The sequence below is a fragment of the Leiobunum rupestre genome, chromosome 6 (genome assembly GCF_980474605.1).
Source record: "Leiobunum rupestre chromosome 6, qqLeiRupe1.1.hap1, whole genome shotgun sequence".
Taxonomy (NCBI): domain Eukaryota; kingdom Metazoa; phylum Arthropoda; class Arachnida; order Opiliones; family Sclerosomatidae; genus Leiobunum; species Leiobunum rupestre.
Genome location: NC_143389.1, coordinates 6,940,659 through 6,964,939, shown reverse-complemented (window position 1 = coordinate 6,964,939; position 24,281 = coordinate 6,940,659). Strand labels below are relative to the sequence as shown.

At 31.9% G+C, this 24,281-nt stretch overlaps 1 protein-coding gene across 1 annotated transcript; it reads left to right on the top strand.

Moving 5' to 3' along the window:
* Window positions 1-213: 213 nt before the first annotated feature.
* Window positions 214-8,638, top strand: LOC149939194 (uncharacterized). The gene is made up of 3 exons (XM_090179039.1): window positions 214-226; window positions 6,916-7,093; window positions 8,473-8,638. The coding sequence occupies exons 2-3, from the start codon at window positions 6,918-6,920 to the stop codon at window positions 8,636-8,638; spliced, it is 342 nt and encodes a 113-aa protein (XP_090035165.1). The 5' UTR covers window positions 214-226; window positions 6,916-6,917.
* Window positions 8,639-24,281: the final 15,643 nt, after the last annotated feature.

The following is a 24,281-nucleotide window of genomic DNA, read 5'->3' as shown; positions in this document are numbered from 1 at the left end:
CGGCAGGTTTGAACATGTCTGTGAGTGTTTATGCTTCTCCCACCCTGAGAGGAATGTCAGCCGAAGAAAACTTTCGATAATCAGGATTATGAAAAAGTATAGTTAGTAGCTAGAGCAAGGATGGGTAAGTCAAACTTAGTATATATGTATTCTTTTTAAATGAGTTTTTAGGGAAGCTTTCAAGCGTCTGCATTTACTTCTACACGATCTTCTACCGTTTACGCAAGTAAGTTATTTTATATTTTAGTTACGTTTTAATTATTATCTTTGATTATAAACTTAATTATAAATTTATACTAAATAATTAATTAAAAAATTAACTTTGAATTAAAATGATTTGTATTAATTATATTTTAATCTCGAACTCGGCCGGGTTGTCGATTGTAAATTAGCAATCGTTCGTGAACCAAGGCTTAAAAGATATAAATTGGTACTAGAACTAGATAAGTAAGTAGTCTGTAAAAATTAGAAACGGTTTTTGATTCTATCTGCAAACCCTATTTTTAAAACATGGTTATTAATCAAGCATATTTCATTAACAGAAATAGATACATCTAGGTTAACAAATTACGGTAGTTTATGCAGCGCATTCTCCAGAGAGGAACATGAAGGAAAAGTGTTTCACCATGGTTTAATATTATAACTTAATTAAGGGATCTTAAAATTCATTTTGCGCGTGGAAATACACCGCCATGTTAGGGTATAAAAGCAGGTAAAAAAACCTGCTATACCTTACAATGTAAAGGTTCTGTCACGTGTAAAAACATAATTTTGAAATCGGTCAATTAGTAGTTTAAACTACGAATTAAGTTATCACATTAATGTGATAACTATTTTATACTTTATTTCGTAAATATTTACAAAGAATAGAGGTAATCCTTTAGGGAAGCCCCTGGAGGAAAGGTGTTTAAAATTGATGTCGCGTTGCCCAGCTGAATCGCGATCGCGATTCGTTGGAGAAGGAACTGAACCGAATGCGGCTCACCGGTGACGTCCTTTCAACGACGGCCAATGGCCTGAGCTAAATCTAAACTTTCTTGACCGAACGATAACTTAATTAGTAGTCTAATGCGATAACTTAATTAGTAGTCTAATTCGATAACTTAATTAGTAGTCTTATGCGATTACTTAATTGGTAGTTTAATGCGATAACTTAATTGGTAGTTTAATGCGATAACTTAATTGGTAGTTTAATGCGATAACTTAATTGGTAGTTTAATGCGATAACTTAATTGGTAGTTTAATGCGATAACCTAATTGGTAGTTTAATGCGATAACCTAATTGGTAGTTTAATGCGATAACTTAATTGGTAGTTTAATGCGATAACTTAATTGGTAGTTTAATGCGATAACTTAATTGGTAGTTTAATGCGATAACTTAATTGGTAGTTTAATGCGATAACTTAATTGGTAGTTTAATGCGATAACTTAATTGGTAGTTTAATGCGATAACTTAATTGGTAGTTTAACGCGATAACTTAATTGGTAGTTTAACGCGATAACTTAATTGGTAGTTTAACGCGATAACTTAATTGGTAGTTTAACGCGATAACTTAATTGGTAGTTTAACGCGATAACTTAATTGGTAGTTTCACGCGATAACTTAATTGGTAGTTTCACGCGATAACTTAATTAGCAGTTTCACGCGATAACTTAATTAGCAGTTTCACGCGATAACTTAATTAGCAGTTTCACGTGATAACTTAATTAGCAGTTTCACGTGATAAGTTAATTAGCAGTTTCACGTGATAACTTAATTAGCAGTTTCACGTGATAACTTAATTAGCAGTTTCACGTGATAACTTAATTAGCAGTTTCACGTGATAACTTAATTAGCAGTTTCACGTGATAACTTAATTAGCAGTTTCACGTGATAACTTAATTAGCAGTTTCACGTGATAACTTAATTAGCAGTTTCACGTGATAACTTAATTAGCAGTTTCACGTGATAACTTAATTAGCAGTTTCACGTGATAACTTAATTAGCAGTTTCACGTGATAACTTAATTAGCAGTTTCACGTGATAACTTAATTAGCAGTTTCACGTGATAACTTAATTAGCAGTTTCACGTGATAACTTAATTAGCAGTTTCACGTGATAACGTAATTAGCAGTTTCACGTGATAACTTAATTAGCAGTTTCACGTGATAACTTAATTAGCAGTTTCACGTGATAACTTAATTAGCAGTTTCACGTGATAACTTAATTAGCAGTTTCACGTGATAACTTAATTAGCAGTTTCACGTGATAACTTAATTAGCAGTTTCACGTGATAACTTAATTAGCAGTTTCACGTGATAACTTAATTAGCAGTTTCACGTGATAACTTAATTAGCAGTTTCACGTGATAACTTAATTAGCAGTTTCACGTGATAACTTAATTAGCAGTTTCACGTGATAACTTAATTAGCAGTTTCACGTGATAACTTAATTAGCAGTTTCACGTGATAACTTAATTAGCAGTTTCACGTGATAACTTAATTAGCAGTTTCACGTGATAACTTAATTGGCAGTTTCACGTGATAACTTAATTAGCAGTTTCACGTGATAACTTAATTAGCAGTTTCACGTGATAACTTAATTAGCAGTTTCACGTGATAACTTAATTAGCAGTTTCACGTGATAACTTAATTAGCAGTTTCACGTGATAACTTAATTAGCAGTTTCACGTGATAACTTAATTAGCAGTTTCACGTGATAACTTAATTAGCAGTTTCACGTGATAACTTAATTAGCAGTTTCACGTGATAACTTAATTAGCAGTTTCACGTGATAACTTAATTAGCAGTTTCACGTGATAACTTAATTAGCAGTTTCACGTGATAACTTAATTAGCAGTTTCACGTGATAACTTAATTAGCAGTTTCACGTGATAACTTAATTAGCAGTTTCACGTGATAACTTAATTAGCAGTTTCACGTGATAACTTAATTAGCAGTTTCACGTGATAACTTAATTAGCAGTTTCACGTGATAACTTAATTAGCAGTTTCACGTGATAACTTAATTAGCAGTTTCACGTGATAACTTAATTAGCAGTTTCACGTGATAACTTAATTAGCAGTTTCACGTGATAACTTAATTAGCGCAAGGACTTGAGTGGGCGATTGCTATAGCTAGACTGAGCGATGTACAACCGAGCTCAGGGTGAGGAATGTCAGCCGAAGAAAACTTTCGATAATCAGGATTATGAAAAAGTATAGTTAGTAGCTAGAGCAAGGATGGGTAAGTCAAACTTAGTATATATGTATTCTTTTTAAATGAGTTTTTAGGGAAGCTTTCAAGCGTCTGCTTTTACTTCTACACGAGCTTCTACCGTTTACGCAAGTAAGTTATTTTATATTTTAGTTACGTTTTAATTATTATCTTTGATTATAAACTTAATTATAAATTTATACTAAATAATTAATTAAAAAATTAACTTTGAATTAAAATGATTTGTATTAATTATATTTTAATCTCGAACTCGGCCGGGTTGTCGATTGTAATTTAGCAATCGTTCGTGAACCAAGGCTTAAAAGATATAAATTGGTACTAGAACTAGATAAGTAAGTAGTCTGTAAAAATTAGAAACGGTTTTTGATTCTATCTGCAAACCCTATTTTTAAAACATGGTTATTAATCAAGCATATTTCATTAACAGAAATAGATACATCTAGGTTAACAAATTACGGTAGTTTATGCAGCGCATTCTCCAGAGAGGAACATGAAGGAAAAGTGTTTCACCATGGTTTAATATTATAACTTAATTAAGGGATCTTAAAATTCATTTTGCGCGTGGAAATACACCGCCATGTTAGGATATAAAAGCAGGTAAAAAAACCTGCTATACCTTACAATGTAAAGGTTCTGTCACGTGTAAAAACATAATTTTGAAATCGGTCAATTAGTAGTTTAAACTACGAATTAAGTTATCACATTAATGTGATAACTATTTTATACTTTATTTCGTAAATATTTACAAAGAATAGAGGTAATCCTTTAGGGAAGCCCCTGGAGGAAAGGTGTTTAAAATTGATGCCGCGTTGCCCAGCTGAATCGCGATCGCGATTTGTTGGAGAAGGAACCGAACCGAATGCAGCTCACCGGTGACGTCCTTTCAACGACGGCCAATGGCCTGAGCTAAATCTAAACCTTCTTGACCGAACGATAACTTAATTAGTAGTCTAATGCGATAACTTAATTAGTAGTCTAATTCGATAACTTAATTAGTAGTCTTATGCGATTACTTAATTAGTAGTTTAATGCGATTACTTAATTAGTAGTTTAATGCGATAACTTAATTAGTAGTTTAATGCGATAACTTAATTGGTAGTTTAATGCGATAACTTAATTGGTAGTTTAATGCGATAACTTAATTGGTAGTTTAATGCGATAACTTAATTGGTAGTTTCATGCGATAACTTAATTGGTAGTTTCATGCGATAACTTAATTGGTAGTTTCATGCGATAACTTAATTGGTAGTTTCATGCGATAACTTAATTGGTAGTTTCATGCGATAACTTAATTGGTAGTTTCACGCGATAACTTAATTAGCAGTTTCACGTCATAAATTAATTAGCAGTTTCACGTGATAACTTAATTAGCAAATTATGGTAGTTTATACAGCACATTCTCTAGAGAGGAACCTGATGGAAATGTTAGAAACCGAGTTATGATGTTTTTAAACTCCGGTAAAGGTATTGAATTTAAAATAAAAACACTGTTAGGTTAGACAAAATGCAGCACCCTAACAGTCTTCGGAAGCATGCATTTGTTCTCTCCTCCATCAAGGACTGGGACTCTCTCCCGGAACACCGGCCAAACCGCGTAAACTTCACACGTGAACTTCAGAAATATCTAGGCTAGCTCTAAACTGACCTTCTCTTTTACTCTGACGTGATGGGCATCGCCTTTTGTCGGAATTAAAATACTTTAGAGCTTTAGGCGTGCGATAACTTATACGATAACTTAATTAGTAGTTTTATACGATAATTTAATTAGTAGTTTTATACGATAATTTAATTAGTAGTTTTGTACGATAATTTAATTAGTAGTTTTATACGATAATTTAATTAGTAGTTTTATGCGATAATTTAATTAGTAGTTTTATGCGATAATTTAATTAGTAGTTTTATGCGATAATTTAATTAGTAGTTTTATGCGATAATTTAATTAGTAGTTTTATGCGATAATTTAATTAGTAGTTTTATGCGATAATTTAATTAGTAGTTTTATGCGATAATTTAATTAGTAGTTTTATGCGATAATTTAATTAGTAGTTTTATGCGATAATTTAATTAGTAGTTTTATGCGATAATTTAATTAGTAGTTTTATGCGATAATTTAATTAGTAGTTTTATGCGATAATTTAATTAGTAGTTTTATGCGATAATTTAATTAGTAGTTTTATACGATAATTTAATTAGTAGTTTTATACGATAATTTAATTAGTAGTTTTATACGATAATTTAATTAGTAGTTTTATACGATAATTTAATTAGTAGTTTTATACGATAATTTAATTAGTAGTTTTATACGATAATTTAATTAGTAGTTTTATACGATAATTTAATTAGTAGTTTTATACGATAATTTAATTAGTAGTTTTATGCGATAATTTAATTAGTAGTTTTATGCGATAATTTAATTAGTAGTTTTATGCGATAATTTAATTAGTAGTTTTATGCGATAATTTAATTAGTAGTTTTATACGATAATTTAATTAGTAGTTTTATACGATAATTTAATTAGTAGTTTTATGCGATAATTTAATTAGTAGTTTTATGCGATAATTTAATTAGTAGTTTTATGCGATAATTTAATTAGTAGTTTTATGCGATAATTTAATTAGTAGTTTTATGCGATAATTTAATTAGTAGTTTTATGCGATAATTTAATTAGTAGTTTTATACGATAATTAGTTTCATATGGCAACTTGATTAGTTTCCTATGATAACTTGATTAGTTTCCTATGATAACTTGATTAGTTTCCTATGATAACTTGATTAGTTTCCTATGATAACTTGATTAGTTTCCTATGATAACTTGATTAGTTTCCTATGATAACTTGATTAGTTTCCTATTATAACTTGATTAGTTTCCTATGATAACTTGATTAGTTTCCTATGATAACTTGATTAGTTTCCTATGATAACTTGATTAGTTTCCTATGATAATTTAGTTATTAATTTAACCATCTTGAGGTATGGAAAAATATTTGTAATCGACTATTACACAATAAAATATTTCAAATTCAGTGTAGTTTCAGAATGGTGTATGTTGGTCAAACAAAAAGAAATTTGAGATTCATAGTAAAGGAACATAAGGTTGATGTTGGTCTGAAGAGAAACCATAAAACAATTTTTTACTTTCACGTTAAAGAATGTAAAGATAGCTATGACTTTGACGACGTAGAAGTTCTAGCAGAAATTACAACTTCTGCTAAGTTAAATATACGAAAGTCGTTGGAAACCGAGAAACTTAAGAAAAATAATTTTGCAATTAATAGTGGAGAAGGCCCAAGTTCTTTCTTTGTTAAAAATTATTTAGATTGTCTATGTTAAAAAGCTTGTATCCCGTGTTGGTGGCAGCTCATTTGTAAAAACATCATTTGAACACCTGAAGATGACGCAAGCGCGTGTTGAAACATGTTGTGTGTGACATATTAAATATTTTAATGTGTAATAGTCTATTTAAAATATTTTCACCGTTATTATACCCAAGCAAAATGGTTTCTAGAATAACATTATATTAAGACAAACTGATTGAGCAGAAATCTGTGTAAGTGGAGAAAATCTTTTTTTTTTTAAATTCCACTTGCAGTATTTTTAAAAAATCCCTAATTTCTTCAAAATATATGAATTTATTCTTGATTAACAAGTGTACAATTACTTTTGACTTCAAGTATTCATATTCTTTTGTTTTAATTACAGAGATGTCAAAACGATGGAAAATTTATCCTTCAAAAGCTATGGCCTCGCAAAGTGAGGAAGTTTCTGAACACACTCATAGATCTTTGATGCCAAGGAAAAAGCAGTGTGTAAAAAGAACTGGATTAAATAAAAAAACCGAAGTGCCATCAGATCAGAGCCAATCATCTTTTTCACAAAAGTAATGTGCAAAACCATATGCTAAATTAGGTAGAATTATTCACTTAGTGTTTGTACGGAGATCTCTGACTTTTGTCGTCGACCCCGACAATCAGAAATTAAATCTAGGTTGACCATTTTTCGGGGTTTTTGTTTGAGGACGGTTGGTCCCTACTAAAAATGAAAGATCCTTCCCTCCATTTTTTCGTGAGTGATAATTGAATGCCTAAGAAATTGGGAAGAATACATTTTTTAAACTCAAACAGAAGAAGCTGGCAATTTTTAATTAGAGGGGAAAAAATCCTAATTTTCTATGTATTTAATAAAACACTATATGGCAACAGTGTTTCAATTTAGAAATTAATTTTTCTTTAGTTTCACGCAGTAATGGTATCTAACTATCTGGATTGTAAATTAAAAAATTAGCTATGGTTGCTTTTAGAAGGGCTGAAAGCTTAACAGGAAATTTTAAGGTGATTCTAAAAACAAAACGGTAACCAAATTCCCCTAAAAATTTAAAAATCAAATTACTGTGAAACCTGGTCTATAACTATTTCACAAAACGAATTGCATGCATCCTTCTGTCTTATACAGTTTTCTAATAAAGTTATCTGTATGAAATTGGAAAAATGTCAATTTTAAGCGGTACACCCATGTTTGAGATAGTTTAAAAAAATAATTAATCAAAAATCAGTGAGGCACATTTTATTTCACGTTTCAGAAAACAAAATGACTCTACCTTAATTTGAACACCTATAAATTGGATTATAAAATGACAAAATAAACCATTTTTGCAGGGTTTCGCCTTAACGTATTTGTGTGCTGCTTTATTTTTGTGATGTTTGGGTTCTCAAAACTTTTTTTTTAAGTGACATATTTATTTGACGGGTCTGAATGGATTCACTTTTTGAAATAATTTATCCTACTCACTATTCTTAAGCGGTAATAGTTAGTGTAGGGAGCTGTTGGCTCGCGTGGCATGAAGGGCTTGCCACCACTATCCTACGCATTGCAACCTGGCCACCGGAATTAATGGCTTTAAAAGTTGCTTGATGACTTAGGCCTAAGGTGGTGCCTTAGGTATTAGCTTAGCTGATAGCTGAGAAGTAAGAAGTGTAACACAGTATGTACCAAATCTATTTGGGAGATACAGTGTTACACTTCTTACAGTACTAGCTGCCTTTCTGCCAGTCATTTTTAATTAGTTTGAAATTAAAAAAAAACATTTATGAAAAAGTGCATGCGTTTCATGTAAGGGGGAGGCAGAAGAATTGTTTAGGCACAAATTTCTTGGAATTTTTGTTAATTTAGTTTAAGTAGCTCCCACGAAAGAATTGTTTGCGGTTTCCCCTATGTTGAGGCTGTGTTATTTAAAATAATAACTTTTGCACATTATTATAGGCTACACTCAAATATTGAACATGGAATGGATATGGATGAGAGAGTTGATGCATTGAATCAAGAAATTATTCAACCATGTTCTGATAACAGTGAAGTATTATATGTAAGAAAATTCAAATTTACTTTTATCAATTTCTTAGGCCAACTCCAACCACAAATTTGGTAACAAATATCTCCAAAACTATATTTTGTTCATTAAAAATAATTTGAAAGTCAGCTTTTTGGCCCCAAGCTACCCTTTAAACAAAATTTAAGAGGGTAGGGTAGACACCTCTGGTTGATTGGTAGATTATTTGTTTAACAAAATCAAACAAATTATGGCTGTTTAAACCATTTCTATGCAGATATATTTATTCTACAATAATACTGGGTCCAACACTGCACGAATCAGTAAATTTGTCAGCCACAGAAGCCCGCAACAATTTAGACTGGATGACCCTTTCCCAAAGAGCAAAATGCTATACTCTAAATATTATCCATAAAATATATCACCAAAATTACCCAAAGTATATCTTAGATATTTTCAAAACAACGTATGTTCAAAACTCTTGTCTATAATACAGGAGCCAGAGAGACTAACTTTAATGCTCAAAGCAAGATTAACAAATACAGCAATAAAAGTTTCAGAGTAAATGGAATTAGCCTCTGGAATTCCTTAGACAGAACCTTAAAAATGGAGAACTCTTTTAAGATTTTTAAAAATAGGTTGAAAAAACATTTTTGGAAATGAATATGTAATTTAATTTAATTTTAATTAACGGACTAGCACATTAAACAGTGTACACTGATGAGAATATCCAAATAAAGCTTTTATTATTATTATTAGTAAAACTTAGTTTAAGTAAGTCTTTCCACTTCATTGACCATCCGTAAAAAAGATTGGTCACGTAAGACAATTTTTGAGAGGCGAGTTAATTTGTTCATTTATTTGGCAATTGATTTTCTGCTATTTTTGTACTGCTCTTCGCAATATTCAGTGGAGTGATCATCTAAAAAATGAAAAAGATTACATGGATACCAAGTTTATTGAACACAAGAGGGGGTAAGTTAACAATTTTAGCTTAATTAAAAGCCAAAAGCAATACAATAAGCTGGCAAACTCAGTGAATGCAAACTGGGAAATTCATTTAATTTATTGGAGCTTCAGAATTTTGTCAAACTCTCATTTTATATTGAGCAGCGTGACACAAGCATTAAGGCTATATTACCAAAACATTATCCTCTACAATAAGCCCCTTTCTGGTAGGGATGCACCGATATATCAGCATATTTTTCTAATATCAGTATCAACCAATATCGGCTTAAACCAAAACCGATACCAATAAAATAAAAATATGTGATGACAGAAAAGCTTGGAGGGCACGCGCATGTTTCCATTAAATTGGTAGATGTAGTATCAGAGTTCTACATAATAATAAAATAAAAACTATGAAACCTTAAAACTTAGTTTCACATGCGCTCATTACTTATGTTATTTCAGCAAAGTCTCAGCGAAAACTTGACCTAACCAATTCTAAGCAAGCAATTGTTGTGGATCTTCGTGAAATTATAACTGGTCATGTTATATCATATCAGAGTAAGTTCTATAGGAAGCCTATAAAGTACTCTTTTTCGGAGAAACTCTCTATTTGGCCCAAAAATCAAGGGAAATACGTTAGGCCTACTCACTTTCGGTAACGTACGTTAAAACGCGTATAATTATACATAAGCCTTGCCTATTGAAAAATTATTAACCGGAAGTTTATCGCACAAAAATCATAGGTTTATAACGACGAGATAATTTCAACCCTAAACTATTCCTCTATTATATTTCCTTTGTATTATTTCCACGCTTTAAAACAAAGATTTTGGGTTAAAGACCGGATTTCAGTTTATTTCTCAGCAAGTACCTGTACCTCAACTTATCGTCTGCTTTACCTTAGCTTTACTCTTGGGGGGGGGGGGGAAGCAAAGACTATATAACGCTTCGATTTGGAAGCAATGATGCAAGGGATAAACAAATTAAATAATTTAAGTGTTTGAAAATGTAAATTATTCGAAGCTAGTCTAAAGTATTTGACCACAATTAAAGTGCTAAAAATAATGTATTTGCATTTTTGAAGCAATATATAGGAAAAAACGAAACATGATCGTCCCATTATTAACACAATTTCCATTTACCGCTCTCCAAGCACTAAGAACCCTCTGAGCTACACTGTTTATAAAAAGTAAAATTAGTGGATAACGCAAAGTGGACCTCAGAGCGCTCTGAGATAATAAAATGGAATTACCTCTTTTTAAGAAAAGGTATTTAATTAAAGAAAACCGACAGGCGCCTACTTAAAGACTAGTTAAATATTATTTTATTAATTGAATCTTACATTTAAGCCATTCAAACTATATTTTAATAGCCTCCTTGGCGTTATCTTAAAACTAATCTTTAAGAGCGCCAAACTAGACTTATCATCATTTAATATCATCATATATCATTTATTATGAAATACTTGGTATAATATAATTATATTATCATAAAATTTTAAATTTAAATATAAAAATATAAAAAAATAATAATTATTAAATTTTTTTGTTTCAAAATAATTGATATTTATTTAATTTTGATATTAATTGAACATTTGATTAAAAATATTTGATTTTAGTTACTAATTTTGGAAAACAAACAATATTTATATTAATTATTCTAATTAAGTAACCTGGCATTAAAAGCTTACATTTATTGTATACTCGTAGCCTTTAACAGTATTGTTAAGTGATGGCATCGTCAGAACAAATTTCGAGAATCGTTTTCCAACATTTTCATACCGCACACATTTTCTATAGATTTCAAAGCTTTTGCGATAAAAATTTAGGTATGCTATGTAGACTTGTAATCTGGAATCACAGGCATAAGAAGTACTCCCGTCTTATGGGCTTGGCTATACTAGCAGATGAGTTTGACAAAGTAGGAAAATCTCGTATTTTAGCCTTTAAACAATAGTTAACCAATAAAAGTACAATTTTATTATTTTAAACTTCTAAGTATTTGTTTTTTTTTCCCGATAAAATAACGTTTTTGCTTGGAAATATGCATAAATATTAAAGTTTTTGATGTTTTTAACAGATTCCCAATTTAAAAGTTTGTTCGTACTGGGAAGCTTTTGCCAATCCATGGCCAACTTCGCGCTCTCGGCCAACCTTTTATGAATAGGAAGTTGTCGGTTTCCAAGACTTAGAAGTGTGAACAAGAATTGAAGAAATACCTAAAAAAGTGCGGGAGCTGGGAAAGCTAACAAATTGGATTCGTGGAAGTTGATGCAAATTGTGAATTTAGGATAACTCATTTAATAAGTAATTAATCAATTAATGAACTATCCTCTTTAGGATAATTTTTTTATGTGTAGTTATGTTTAATCTAATAGTGTTTAAAACCAAATTGCATAAATTTCGTTAACAATTAGTTAACTAATACAAGTACAATTTTATTATTTTAAACTTCTAAGTACTTGTTTTCCGAGCATACACCTTTTTTCTTTGAAAAAATACTTAAATATTAAAGTTTTTGACTATTTCGATGATTGTTTGAACAGTTTTTTCGCACTGGGAAGCTTCGTCACCCTATTTTAAAACTGTAATTGCACAAGGCTTAGAAACGCAAGGTGTGAATAAGAATTAATACCTAAAAAAGAGCGGTAAAGCTTAAAAATTGGAATCGTGGAAGTTCATGTTTAAGTTGATGCAAATTGTGAAATAAAGATAATTAATTTAATAAGTAATGAACTATTCGCCCTAGGATTTGTTGTTTTTTGTCTATATGGTCTAGCAAAAGAAATATCGTTTAATTATAGTTAGGAACTTGGATTCATTATTTAGTCCTAGTTCCTATAATTTATCTGAGATATAATTTCATATCCAAGATATTAGCATATTATCAATTAATTAGTCGAAGGTACTACAATTTTAAACTGATCAAGTAGCGAATTATGTGATTGTTATGAAGTGATAAATCAGTTAATTTTCTAATTTTAATACCTCCACAGATTTCTATTAGATGTATCTTGTACAAATATATATTAAAATATATTCTTATACTGCCAACCAAGAGATGTATAATATTTAGAAAGTTTTAAAACATACTGCAATAATCTGCAAAGCTAATTACTGGGGTAAGCTGTGGTTACAAATCATGTTGCCTGCTCTACTCAATGTTGGCCAAAAACATTTTTGAAAATATCAAGCCATTTATTCGTTTAGATTGGTTTTTGGAAACTGAAACCCATGAATAACATAATTTATAGCTTGGGTTACTTATTATTCTATTTAAGCAGAAACTCAAGCTCTGGAGAAACAAGTTTGTGGTTGAGATTTTCTTGTTTAAGCGGATAAACTTACAAGGAGCTAGACTACCCGAGGTGTAACTCACCGATTTTCTTTGAATTCAGGGATTAAGTAGACCTTCACGTAACTTAAGAAACCCCAAAGGGAAAAAATGCGATAATATATAAATATTCTATGTAAATTAACATAGGAAAATTGAAGATTCCTAAATTATTCAATTTTTTTTAAACAAAGGTGGTTAATTGTGGGTATAAATATCAAATTTGATATTTACCCAAAATTAACCAAATTGGTTTAAAAAAAAATTGAATAATTTCGATTTTCCTATGTTAATTTACATAGAGAAATATAATATTTTAGTTGTCAAAAACGTTTTCGGTTGCCATGGTAAAACTAAAGCCCATCACATTTTTTCCCTTTGGGGTTTTTTAAGTTACGTGAAGGTCTACTTAATCCCTGAATTTAAACAAAATCGGTGAGTTACACCTCGGGTAGTCTCCTTGTTAGTGTCTTAAATTACTTTGATTGCTCTGTTTAACCAACTAATTATTCTTGAGTTTAGGTGTAATGGAACCATTTTAATAAAATACAAATTATTTTTTTTGGAGAACAAATTAGGGTTTCTAAAATCCATTTTCTAGTAAGTTAATTTACCGAGTTAGCAACTTCCATGTTTCATGCAGTCAGTGGCGGACTGGGTCTAATATTTTGGGCTGTCAGAAGACAAAGGGCTCCAGCTTTAACAACTATGAGGCTATCATGTTTGAGGGGCCCACTTCATGAACGATCCGTGGGGCCCACCTGCCATCGGGCAGGATCACTCTACGGCCCGTCCGCCACTGCATGCAGTGTGGATATTTCTTAGCAACTAGCCAATACACTTTTAAAGAAATTGATTTGAAATACTTCAATGGTTCAAGAGTATAGTCCATTCAGTTAGGAAGGGATAATCTTAGTTTCTAAGAAAAATGCAAAGCAATATTGCTGAACCACATAGCGCGATTTAACTTCTTGGAGCTTAAATGAATGTCAAACAGAAAAGAGTGTGATATCATTGTGTCACACGCTATTTATTAAACAACCTACCTATTGAATTATGCCATTTTCATGCCTTTATTTTATTCGTCTATGAATCTGAAAATTTGTGTCATAATTTAAGCAGCGCCTGTTTCTTTGGGTTCATTTGTATCACAGTGAAAACGGAAACCTTATGCATTCCATGTGTATAGTTTAAGTGAGAGTGCCTGTGATGAGTGCCAGAGGCATAACAACCTGGGTTCAGGGGTTACAAATTGAACTCTGCGCCAACCTAGCTGTCTTTCATGTAGGCGTGTCAAAAACCGGTCAATAAAATATCAGTAAATTGATTTTAATTAAAAAAAATTATTAAAGCTATCTATATAGTGGGCCCCATTACAGAGATGTGTAATCCATGGAAATTTTATCCATCAAAAGCTTTGTCATCACAAAGCGAAGGACTTTCTGATAAAGTCTTCATTCCAAGGAAAATTAAATATGTAAGATGTGAATTAAATAAAATGAAAACCAAAGTGAGGGATAAAAATCAGAGATATTCATCTTTTTCACAAAACATTTTATATACAAGGTGGAGATTAAATATTTTGTATAGACTATCTACAGAAATATGAATTTATAACTTGAACCTTTTTGCACATCATTATGCTAAACTCAAATGATATTAAATGTAAAATGGACTACACTCAAATGATATTGAATGTAAAATGGACTACACTCAAATGATATTGAATGTAAAATGGATATGTCAGAGTTGCTATAATTCTAAAAACAGTGAAATATTATCCATAAGCAAATTTAAATTTTCTTATCTAAATTTCCTAGTTATACTCCACGTAACTATACATCCCAAAATAAATTTCATAAAATCACTTTTTTTCTGCAAATAACTATTTGTTGAAATAGAAGAAATAGCATCAAAGTTCTCAAAGCCATATCATAACAATGTAATTAAATGAAATTTAAAAGAAATTATTTGGATGGTGGACCAATGAATTGCGTGTACTTTCTAATAGCATTGGCGAGATCAACTTTCAGGATGAAAAAGACTAGGGAGCTTTCATCCTACTGATGCAGAATACCATATAGCCTATTTTGAAATAGTAGCCTGCTTGAACGAACAAATACATAATTTAAAATTGAGTTTTTGCACAATGTTTATACCTGGAGTTGAACTTCTCGTGTTATAGTTACAGTTTTCCTCGGATAACTTTCTCCAAGTTGACATATATAGTCTGCTCCTCAAAATGCATCAATACAAGAATGATGCTCTTTCCTATCAAAAATATGGAAATGCCTGGGACTCTTTTTTTTAGAGCTTAGACATATTTTAATGTTGGTTTCAAGTGTGAAAATGTTTGGATCAAAATAAAATGTTAAACAAATAATTTTCATTAATAAAAAGTTCAAAGTCATTAATATAGTTTACTACAACATGCTTGTTAATTTGGATTTTTGATGAATTTTATACTAGTTTTAAGGATAGGCTGCTAGTAAAATCTAAAATAACAAGAAAATTGTTTGCACATTTTGCAAAATCAACTTTCCAATGAAGAATATCTGGTATCTTATTACTATTATTAGTAGGGGGTTGGGTTAGGCCCAGCCTAGCACTTCGACCAAAGGTCTGTTGTGCAGCCCCAGACTATTAGGAATGGAAAAGCCCAGTCTCTGAAACGGAGCGCATGATCTGCTTCGCCGTGATATTGGAAAGATCTCTCATTTCCAACCTGTACATACCAAGATGCTCAAACCTTTGAGTCGCATAACAATCGCAGAAACAAAGGACATGGGAGGAAGTTTCTTCTTCTGCAAGGCAAGCCCTGCATATAAGACTCTCATTGATGCTAATTTATCCAGCAGTGACCTAGAAGTAAGCCCCAAACCAACCTAATACTACTCCTAGAGGGAGAGAGCAACTCAGTTGGCCCAAGGATAAACTCCTTAACCTGCATGGTATCCTTCAAAGAGGGATTAGTTATGAAGAACTTTGTTTCAATTGTAGTTCCTAAAAATATATTTTGTACGAATTTGTACTCAAAATTATAGTTCACGTGAATGATGATAATTGAAGTTATTCATTATTCTGGAAAACCCTTTGGAAAAATAATCCAAATCCATCAGACAAGTCATCAGAGAAGGAATTTGAGGATGAATTATCCTTTTCTCCTTCTATTCCAAAAAGAAGAGAGTGAGGCTGTTTTGAAGCAGACAAAATGACAAGAAAAGCAGAATGTTGTATCAAAATATTTAATAGCCATCCCAAACTTTTTTTATGCTGGTAAATTGTAATAATTCTGTAGTTTACATACTAGTGTCGCCTAATGCGGGGCCCTAGGCGGTTGCCTCGCTCGCCTTGTCGTAGCGCCGGGCCTGAATGGCATCCTAGTCTTTGATATTGCTATCAGGTGAAATTTAAGTTCAAAAGAATGTAATTTAAAATATATTAGTATCCTTAATTATAACGACCATAATCCATGAAATTAAGCATGTCAATTTTTGTTAAAACCACTGCAGAGATCTTTAAATACAAAAACTTGGGATATTTTATATAAGTCTGTAATTATACCAGTTCAAATGTATGGAGCCAGTTTTGATTTTTCAGCCAATATAAAACTAAAAAACTGCTTTATTTACCATTATGGAGCGCGCGAAAGGTTATTATCCATCAAAGGATGTACTTTAAGCTTTATTTAGACTGGATACCTTGGGATAAATTATACTCTTTTGGCATTACTGTAGTTTATATTAGAAGTGTAACACTCCAATCAACCAGATTATTTATTTAAACTTTTTCCAAATTCTTATCTAATTTTGTGTAATAAGAGCATTAAAGAAAATGGTATTAAGTTATGGCATGGATTATTAAAAACTGTCAAAAATTAAACGTCTTTAATAAAGGTGTAATTAACCTGTAAATTGAACATAAATATCACATATTGACTATATATAATACTGTACTCTATTTGATAATTTAAATAGAGACTCTTTTGTAAATCAGTGTATTGCACTGAAAAGGATATATCTTAATAAAGCCATCTTTTTATAATTATAAGGCAGCAGAGTGGTTAGCACTCTTGCCTCGCAGCAATAAGAGCCCTGGTTCAATCCCAGCTTGTGGCACTGGGTGAAATCTGAGAACCCCTCCTTTGGCGGTGAGTTGGTAAGTTCACTCCCAGCCATTAAAGGGGGAATATGACTTAATAATTATTTGAAAAGGGTTATACGCTTAATGTTATTCATTATATGAATAACATAATCTTAAATTCCTCCTTGCATCTTAGAATCTGGGGATATATTCTTATGAGCATTATATAAGCTGAAATAAGCTAATATCACTACGATTTTTATTTCCAAAAAGAGACATTTACAATAAAAATTCCAATTTTATTTACAAAAAAATTAGTGATGATGTTCAAGAAATTCCATGAAATTGTCCATATTGCATTTTTCTAACATTTCTATTGTCAGCTGAAAAAAAATCATTAATAGTGGTGTATTTAAAATCAAACCACGATATTTCTTAAGCATGTCTCTCACCCGGCAAGCATTAAATTGTACTATCTTTTAAAAGTTTTACTAGCTCTTTTAAAAATTTAACAATTTATTCTTGAAATGAGTGTTACCCCAATTCTTTTTACAGATGTTTATATTTTATTACTAAGCGCATCTTGTTATATGGTTTTTACTTTATGGTCTCCTAAAAAATTATATTAATAGTAAGTATTTAAATTGTGCAATTATTAAGCATTTTCTAGCCATCTATCTAAAGAAATTATAGAAATGATCGTTAAACCAATTGTTTTTCTGAATGGGTATATTTTTTCATCAGTCAAACCAAACCAGACTACTTTGTACAATTACATTGGGTCAACCAGGAATAAATTAAAATAACTAAGAATATACACTCGTCACGTTTGAACAATATTCTCCGCCTGCAGAGAAATCATGCGATTGTGTGCGAGAGTTGCATCATCCCCTCTTAGCTATCTCCCCCTGTAGTTGGGAAAAATTAGATAAGACTTTCTGATTTTGATGAGGGAAACAGGGTGTGTACTTCTTGCTATCGATGTAAATACATTCTAGAAATGAGGGTAATTCCCTTGTTTTTCTGAATGGGCATATTTTTTCACCAGTAACAACAAATTATTATATTATAATTTCCTTGAACAGGGTGAGGGTCCCAGCTCCAAACTTGCTTTACTTTCCTAGAGTTTTAGAGATGGTTGCCAGCACTAAGAAAGCTAATTTCTTGTAGATTAAGGGTGTTCTTATAAGTTATCCCATCTAAATAATGAGTTAATTTGATTTTTAAAGATTACTTTAAAAGTAAATTTGACAAGTTTAAGTAATAATTACCATATTGGCATTTGAACTTAGGAAGTCTAAACAAACACATTCACATGCGTGGTGGATATCTTTAAGGCTCCACTATCACAGTGGTGGCGCCTGGATGTTTTTCATTTGGATCCCCCTATATGAGCTTGTGCCCTTTCTTCCCTTACGAAAAACTAAGAAATTTATGCCATTTATTTAACAATTCATAAAAAATAATATGGTTTAAAACAAAAACAAAAAACTTATTAAAAGGATAAAATTATTTAAAAAGATCTTTTTGCATATATTGGAGCCGTTAAACTTTTTGGTGAAATTTCGTGAACATTTTATGCGTAAAATTAACCCCTGTGAAGAAAAAGTGCTGCATTTTTTTTGAAGGGAGTTAGAGGGCAAATTTTTTTTGCATTATTAGAACCGAAGCTATAGCCATTTTTTAGTTGAGGTGCAAGGGATATATGGAAAAACGAAAATAAACAAAAACATTTTTCAGCTCTTTTACTTTACATGGGTTAGTTTTACGCATAACTACACCTGTTGACCAAATTTAAAAAAAATTGTTAACTTAAGTGGTATGAACATGGTTGATTTGACCTGGAATGACTCATTGATCACAATTAAAATACTATCTAGCAATCACTTTGGCGCCCGCTTTCTAGAATTTTACGCAGCTCCTTAAATTTTGAGCTAGTATACTTAGTTTGAATGGAATGCTGCCAACTCAACTATTACTTCTGCCCTGCATCATTCCCTCTTGCCTGGGAAAAGATTTAGACGGGTCGCTTTTTTTACTGATTGTGATGAGGGAAAAGGGTGTTTCATTCTTGCCATCCATCTAGAAATGAGGATTAAAACCAATTTGCGAGTTTCAATTGCACCTCCTATATCTATCTCTGCCTATATATATATATATATAGGCAGAGATAGATATAGAAGGAGGTTGATATCTATATATATCTATATCTATATAGATATCTATATATATATATATATATAAATATCTCTATACCTATATATATATATATATATATAAATATCTCTATACCTATATATATATATATAATTATCTCTATACCTATATATATATCTTTATCTCTCTATATATATAATAATAATAATAATAATAATAATAATAATCAGCTAGGCTAATACCCAAGGCACCACTTTAGGCCTAAGTCATCAAGCGACTTTTGAAGCCATTAATTCAGGTGGCCGGGTTACAATGCGTAGGAGGGTGGTGACAAGCCCTGCATGCCACGCGTTCGAGCCAACAGCTCCCTACCCTAACTATTACCATCAACCTCAACAAGTTTATATGGAAGGGGAAACCGAAGATCTCAGGGGAAAACTATATATGTATATCTCTCTCTCTCTATATATCTCCCTCTTTAAATATATATATATATATATATATATATATATATATATATATATATATATATATATATATATCTATCTACACATACATAGAGGGAAAAATACCCCCAGTAGCTTAATTACAGTGGCCTCCCTTAATATTCCCAATACTTTACCTAACAAGCAATTTAATACCTATAACAAATCCACTGATTATAATGGGGGCCCCCTAACAACTTTCATGGGCAGGCCCTGGAGACCTACGTTACACCACTGCTTATTTCCTAGTGTTCCATTTCATCACATCCGTCACATAGGTTACAGTTTTGTTTCAAAGGATGGGAGTTATATACTTAGAGAGTCACGACCTGCTTTTATTGGTCCATGATTAGATAAAATGTTCGTGAACTGGTTCCAACAACTCTCCTTTCCTAGAATTTTAGATGGTTTGCTAATAAAGCTGAAATTTCTTGAAGGTGAGGTGTGTTCTTATAAGCCATATACCATCAAAATAATTAAATAATTTTTTTAATAACCTGAAAATAGATTGGACAAGTTTAAAGTGTTAATTGACATCTTGGTATGAACCTAGGAAGTCCAAAAAAAAACTTAAAACATTCACATGCCACCTTTAAGGTACCACAGTGATTCAAGATTAGATTATAGGCCTACTTTATATAATTACATTGATTTAACCAAGAATTAATTAACATTAACTGGGAATATGCAAACACAACTACAACTTCTGCCCTTGTTATATTCGAAAAGTATTCTCTGCCTGCAGAGAAAACCTACGACTGTGAGCACTATTCGATTGTGCATGATGCGGGAAATGACCGTGTTACCATTATACAAGGTGTGGCAGTTAAATAACCAGACTGGTGCTGCTACTGGCAAACAGCGCGTGCACTGCGGCAGGTTTGAACATGTCTGTGAGTGTTTATGCTTCTCCCACCCTGAGCTCGGTTGTACATCGCTCAGTCTAGCTATAGCAATCGCCCACTCAAGTCCTTGCGCTAATTAAGTTATCACGTGAAACTGCTAATTAAGTTATCACGTGAAACTGCTAATTAAGTTATCACGTGAAACTGCTAATTAAGTTATCACGTGAAACTGCTAATTAAGTTATCACGTGAAACTGCTAATTAAGTTATCACGTGAAACTGCTAATTAAGTTATCACGTGAAACTGCTAATTAAGTTATCACGTGAAACTGCTAATTAAGTTATCACGTGAAACTGCTAATTAAGTTATCACGTGAAACTGCTAATTAAGTTATCACGTGAAACTGCTAATTAAGTTATCACGTGAAACTGCTAATTAAGTTATCACGTGAAACTGCTAATTAAGTTATCACGTGAAACTGCTAATTAAGTTATCACGTGAAACTGCTAATTAAGTTATCACGTGAAACTGCTAATTAAGTTATCACGTGAAACTGCTAATTAAGTTATCACGTGAAACTGCTAATTAAGTTATCACGTGAAACTGCTAATTAAGTTATCACGTGAAACTGCTAATTAAGTTATCACGTGAAACTGCTAATTAAGTTATCACGTGAAACTGCTAATTAAGTTATCACGTGAAACTGCCAATTAAGTTATCACGTGAAACTGCTAATTAAGTTATCACGTGAAACTGCTAATTAAGTTATCACGTGAAACTGCTAATTAAGTTATCACGTGAAACTGCTAATTAAGTTATCACGTGAAACTGCTAATTAAGTTATCACGTGAAACTGCTAATTAAGTTATCACGTGAAACTGCTAATTAAGTTATCACGTGAAACTGCTAATTAAGTTATCACGTGAAACTGCTAATTAAGTTATCACGTGAAACTGCTAATTAAGTTATCACGTGAAACTGCTAATTAAGTTATCACGTGAAACTGCTAATTAAGTTATCACGTGAAACTGCTAATTAAGTTATCACGTGAAACTGCTAATTAAGTTATCACGTGAAACTGCTAATTAAGTTATCACGTGAAACTGCTAATTAAGTTATCACGTGAAACTGCTAATTAAGTTATCACGTGAAACTGCTAATTAAGTTATCACGTGAAACTGCTAATTAAGTTATCACGTGAAACTGCTAATTAAGTTATCACGTGAAACTGCTAATTAAGTTATCACGTGAAACTGCTAATTAAGTTATCACGTGAAACTGCTAATTAAGTTATCACGTGAAACTGCTAATTAAGTTATCACGTGAAACTGCTAATTAAGTTATCACGTGAAACTGCTAATTAAGTTATCACGTGAAACTGCTAATTAAGTTATCACGTGAAACTGCTAATTAAGTTATCACGTGAAACTGCTAATTAAGTTATCACGTGAAACTGCTAATTAAGTTATCACGTGAAACTGCTAATTAAGTTATCACGTGAAACTGCTAATTAACTTATCACGTGAAACTGCTAATTAAGTTATCACGTGAAACTGCTAATTAAGTTATCGCGTGAAACTGCTAATTAAGTTATCGCGTGAAACTGCTAATTAAGTTATCGCGTGAAACTACCAATTAAGTTATCGCGTGAAACTACCAATTAAGTTATCGCGTTAAACTACCAATTAAGTTATCGCGTTAAACTACCAATTAAGTTATCGCGTTAAACTACCAATTAAGTTATCGCGTTAAACTACCAATTAAGTTATCGCGTTAAACTACCAATTAAGTTATCGCATTAAACTACCAATTAAGTTATCGCATTAAACTACCAATTAAGTTATCGCATTAAACTACCAATTAAGTTATCGCATTAAACTACCAATTAAGTTATCGCATTAAACTACCAATTAAGTTATCGCATTAAACTACCAATTAAGTTATCGCATTAAACTACCAATTAGGTTATCGCATTAAACTACCAATTAGGTTATCGCATTAAACTACCAATTAAGTTATCGCATTAAACTACCAATTAAGTTATCGCATTAAACTACCAATTAAGTTATCGCATTAAACTACCAATTAAGTTATCGCATTAAACTACCAATTAAGTAATCGCATAAGACTACTAATTAAGTTATCGAATTAGACTACTAATTAAGTTATCGCATTAGACTACTAATTAAGTTATCGTTCGGTCAAGAAAGTTTAGATTTAGCTCAGGCCATTGGCCGTCGTTGAAAGGACGTCACCGGTGAGCCGCATTCGGTTCAGTTCCTTCTCCAACGAATCGCGATCGCGATTCAGCTGGGCAACGCGACATCAATTTTAAACACCTTTCCTCCAGGGGCTTCCCTAAAGGATTACCTCTATTCTTTGTAAATATTTACGAAATAAAGTATAAAATAGTTATCACATTAATGTGATAACTTAATTCGTAGTTTAAACTACTAATTGACCGATTTCAAAATTATGTTTTTACACGTGACAGAACCTTTACATTGTAAGGTATAGCAGGTTTTTTTACCTGCTTTTATACCCTAACATGGCGGTGTATTTCCACGCGCAAAATGAATTTTAAGATCCCTTAATTAAGTTATAATATTAAACCATGGTGAAACACTTTTCCTTCATGTTCCTCTCTGGAGAATGCGCTGCATAAACTACCGTAATTTGTTAACCTAGATGTATCTATTTCTGTTAATGAAATATGCTTGATTAATAACCATGTTTTAAAAATAGGGTTTGCAGATAGAATCAAAAACCGTTTCTAATTTTTACAGACTACTTACTTATCTAGTTCTAGTACCAATTTATATCTTTTAAGCCTTGGTTCACGAACGATTGCTAATTTACAATCGACAACCCGGCCGAGTTCGAGATTAAAATATAATTAATACAAATCATTTTAATTCAAAGTTAATTTTTTAATTAATTATTTAGTATAAATTTATAATTAAGTTTATAATCAAAGATAATAATTAAAACGTAACTAAAATATAAAATAACTTACTTGCGTAAACGGTAGAAGATCGTGTAGAAGTAAATGCAGACGCTTGAAAGCTTCCCTAAAAACTCATTTAAAAAGAATACATATATACTAAGTTTGACTTACCCATCCTTGCTCTAGCTACTAACTATACTTTTTCATAATCCTGATTATCGAAAGTTTTCTTCGGCTGACATTCCTCGCGTCACGACAGGTTTATTTCAGTGGTTTGGATATTTCGCTATTGTAATGTTTATGTGTAGGGTGGTAATGTTGTGTTATTGTTATGACGTTTGTGGGTGTTGAGTTTGTGGTGTGTATGTACGGGTGGTATCTCTCCAACTCTTTCTTATTGACTTTTGGGACGGACCGAGTGCTGAGTGTAATGCTACCTCTCAACGTCCAATGGCAGGGTTTCCACCAGTTGTACACGGTATTCGTCTTAGTATCAATTTGCGATCGCATCGGGCGGGTTTCGAACCCGATACCGCCTGTTTGACAGGCGGACGTTCTACCACAGAACCACCGACACTTATTACGTTTCATTGAAAATTAGACCTTCAGCTTTATCGAAAGCGTATTTAATAGAGTACGAAATTTTGGTTTAATTGAAATAGAGCAAGATTTCGTGGAAGATTTAAATTATTGCATCGAAGAAATTCTAATTTAGCGATTTCTCATTTGATTAAAAACAAATGCGTCACCCAGGTTTCGAACCCGGGCTGTTCAGTTAGGCAGTCGAGCGCTCTACCACAGAACCAACGATAACTTCAAGCTATACTGCAAATAACACACTCATTGTAAGCATAATAGTTAACAAAGTCTTGAATTTTTTTACGAATGAAATTGTGAAGGCCTAATGTGGTTTTTTTACGAAAAAATTATAAAGACTTAA

Excerpts from the sequence above, each read along its gene's own strand:
- LOC149939194 (XM_090179039.1), top strand. The coding sequence starts at position 6,918 with ATGTCAAAACGATGGAAAATTTATCCTTCAAAAGCTATGGCCTCGCAA. Across the intron at positions 7,094-8,472 it reads CAATCATCTTTTTCACAAAA|GCTACACTCAAATATTGAAC; the intron begins GTAATGTGCAAA and ends ACATTATTATAG.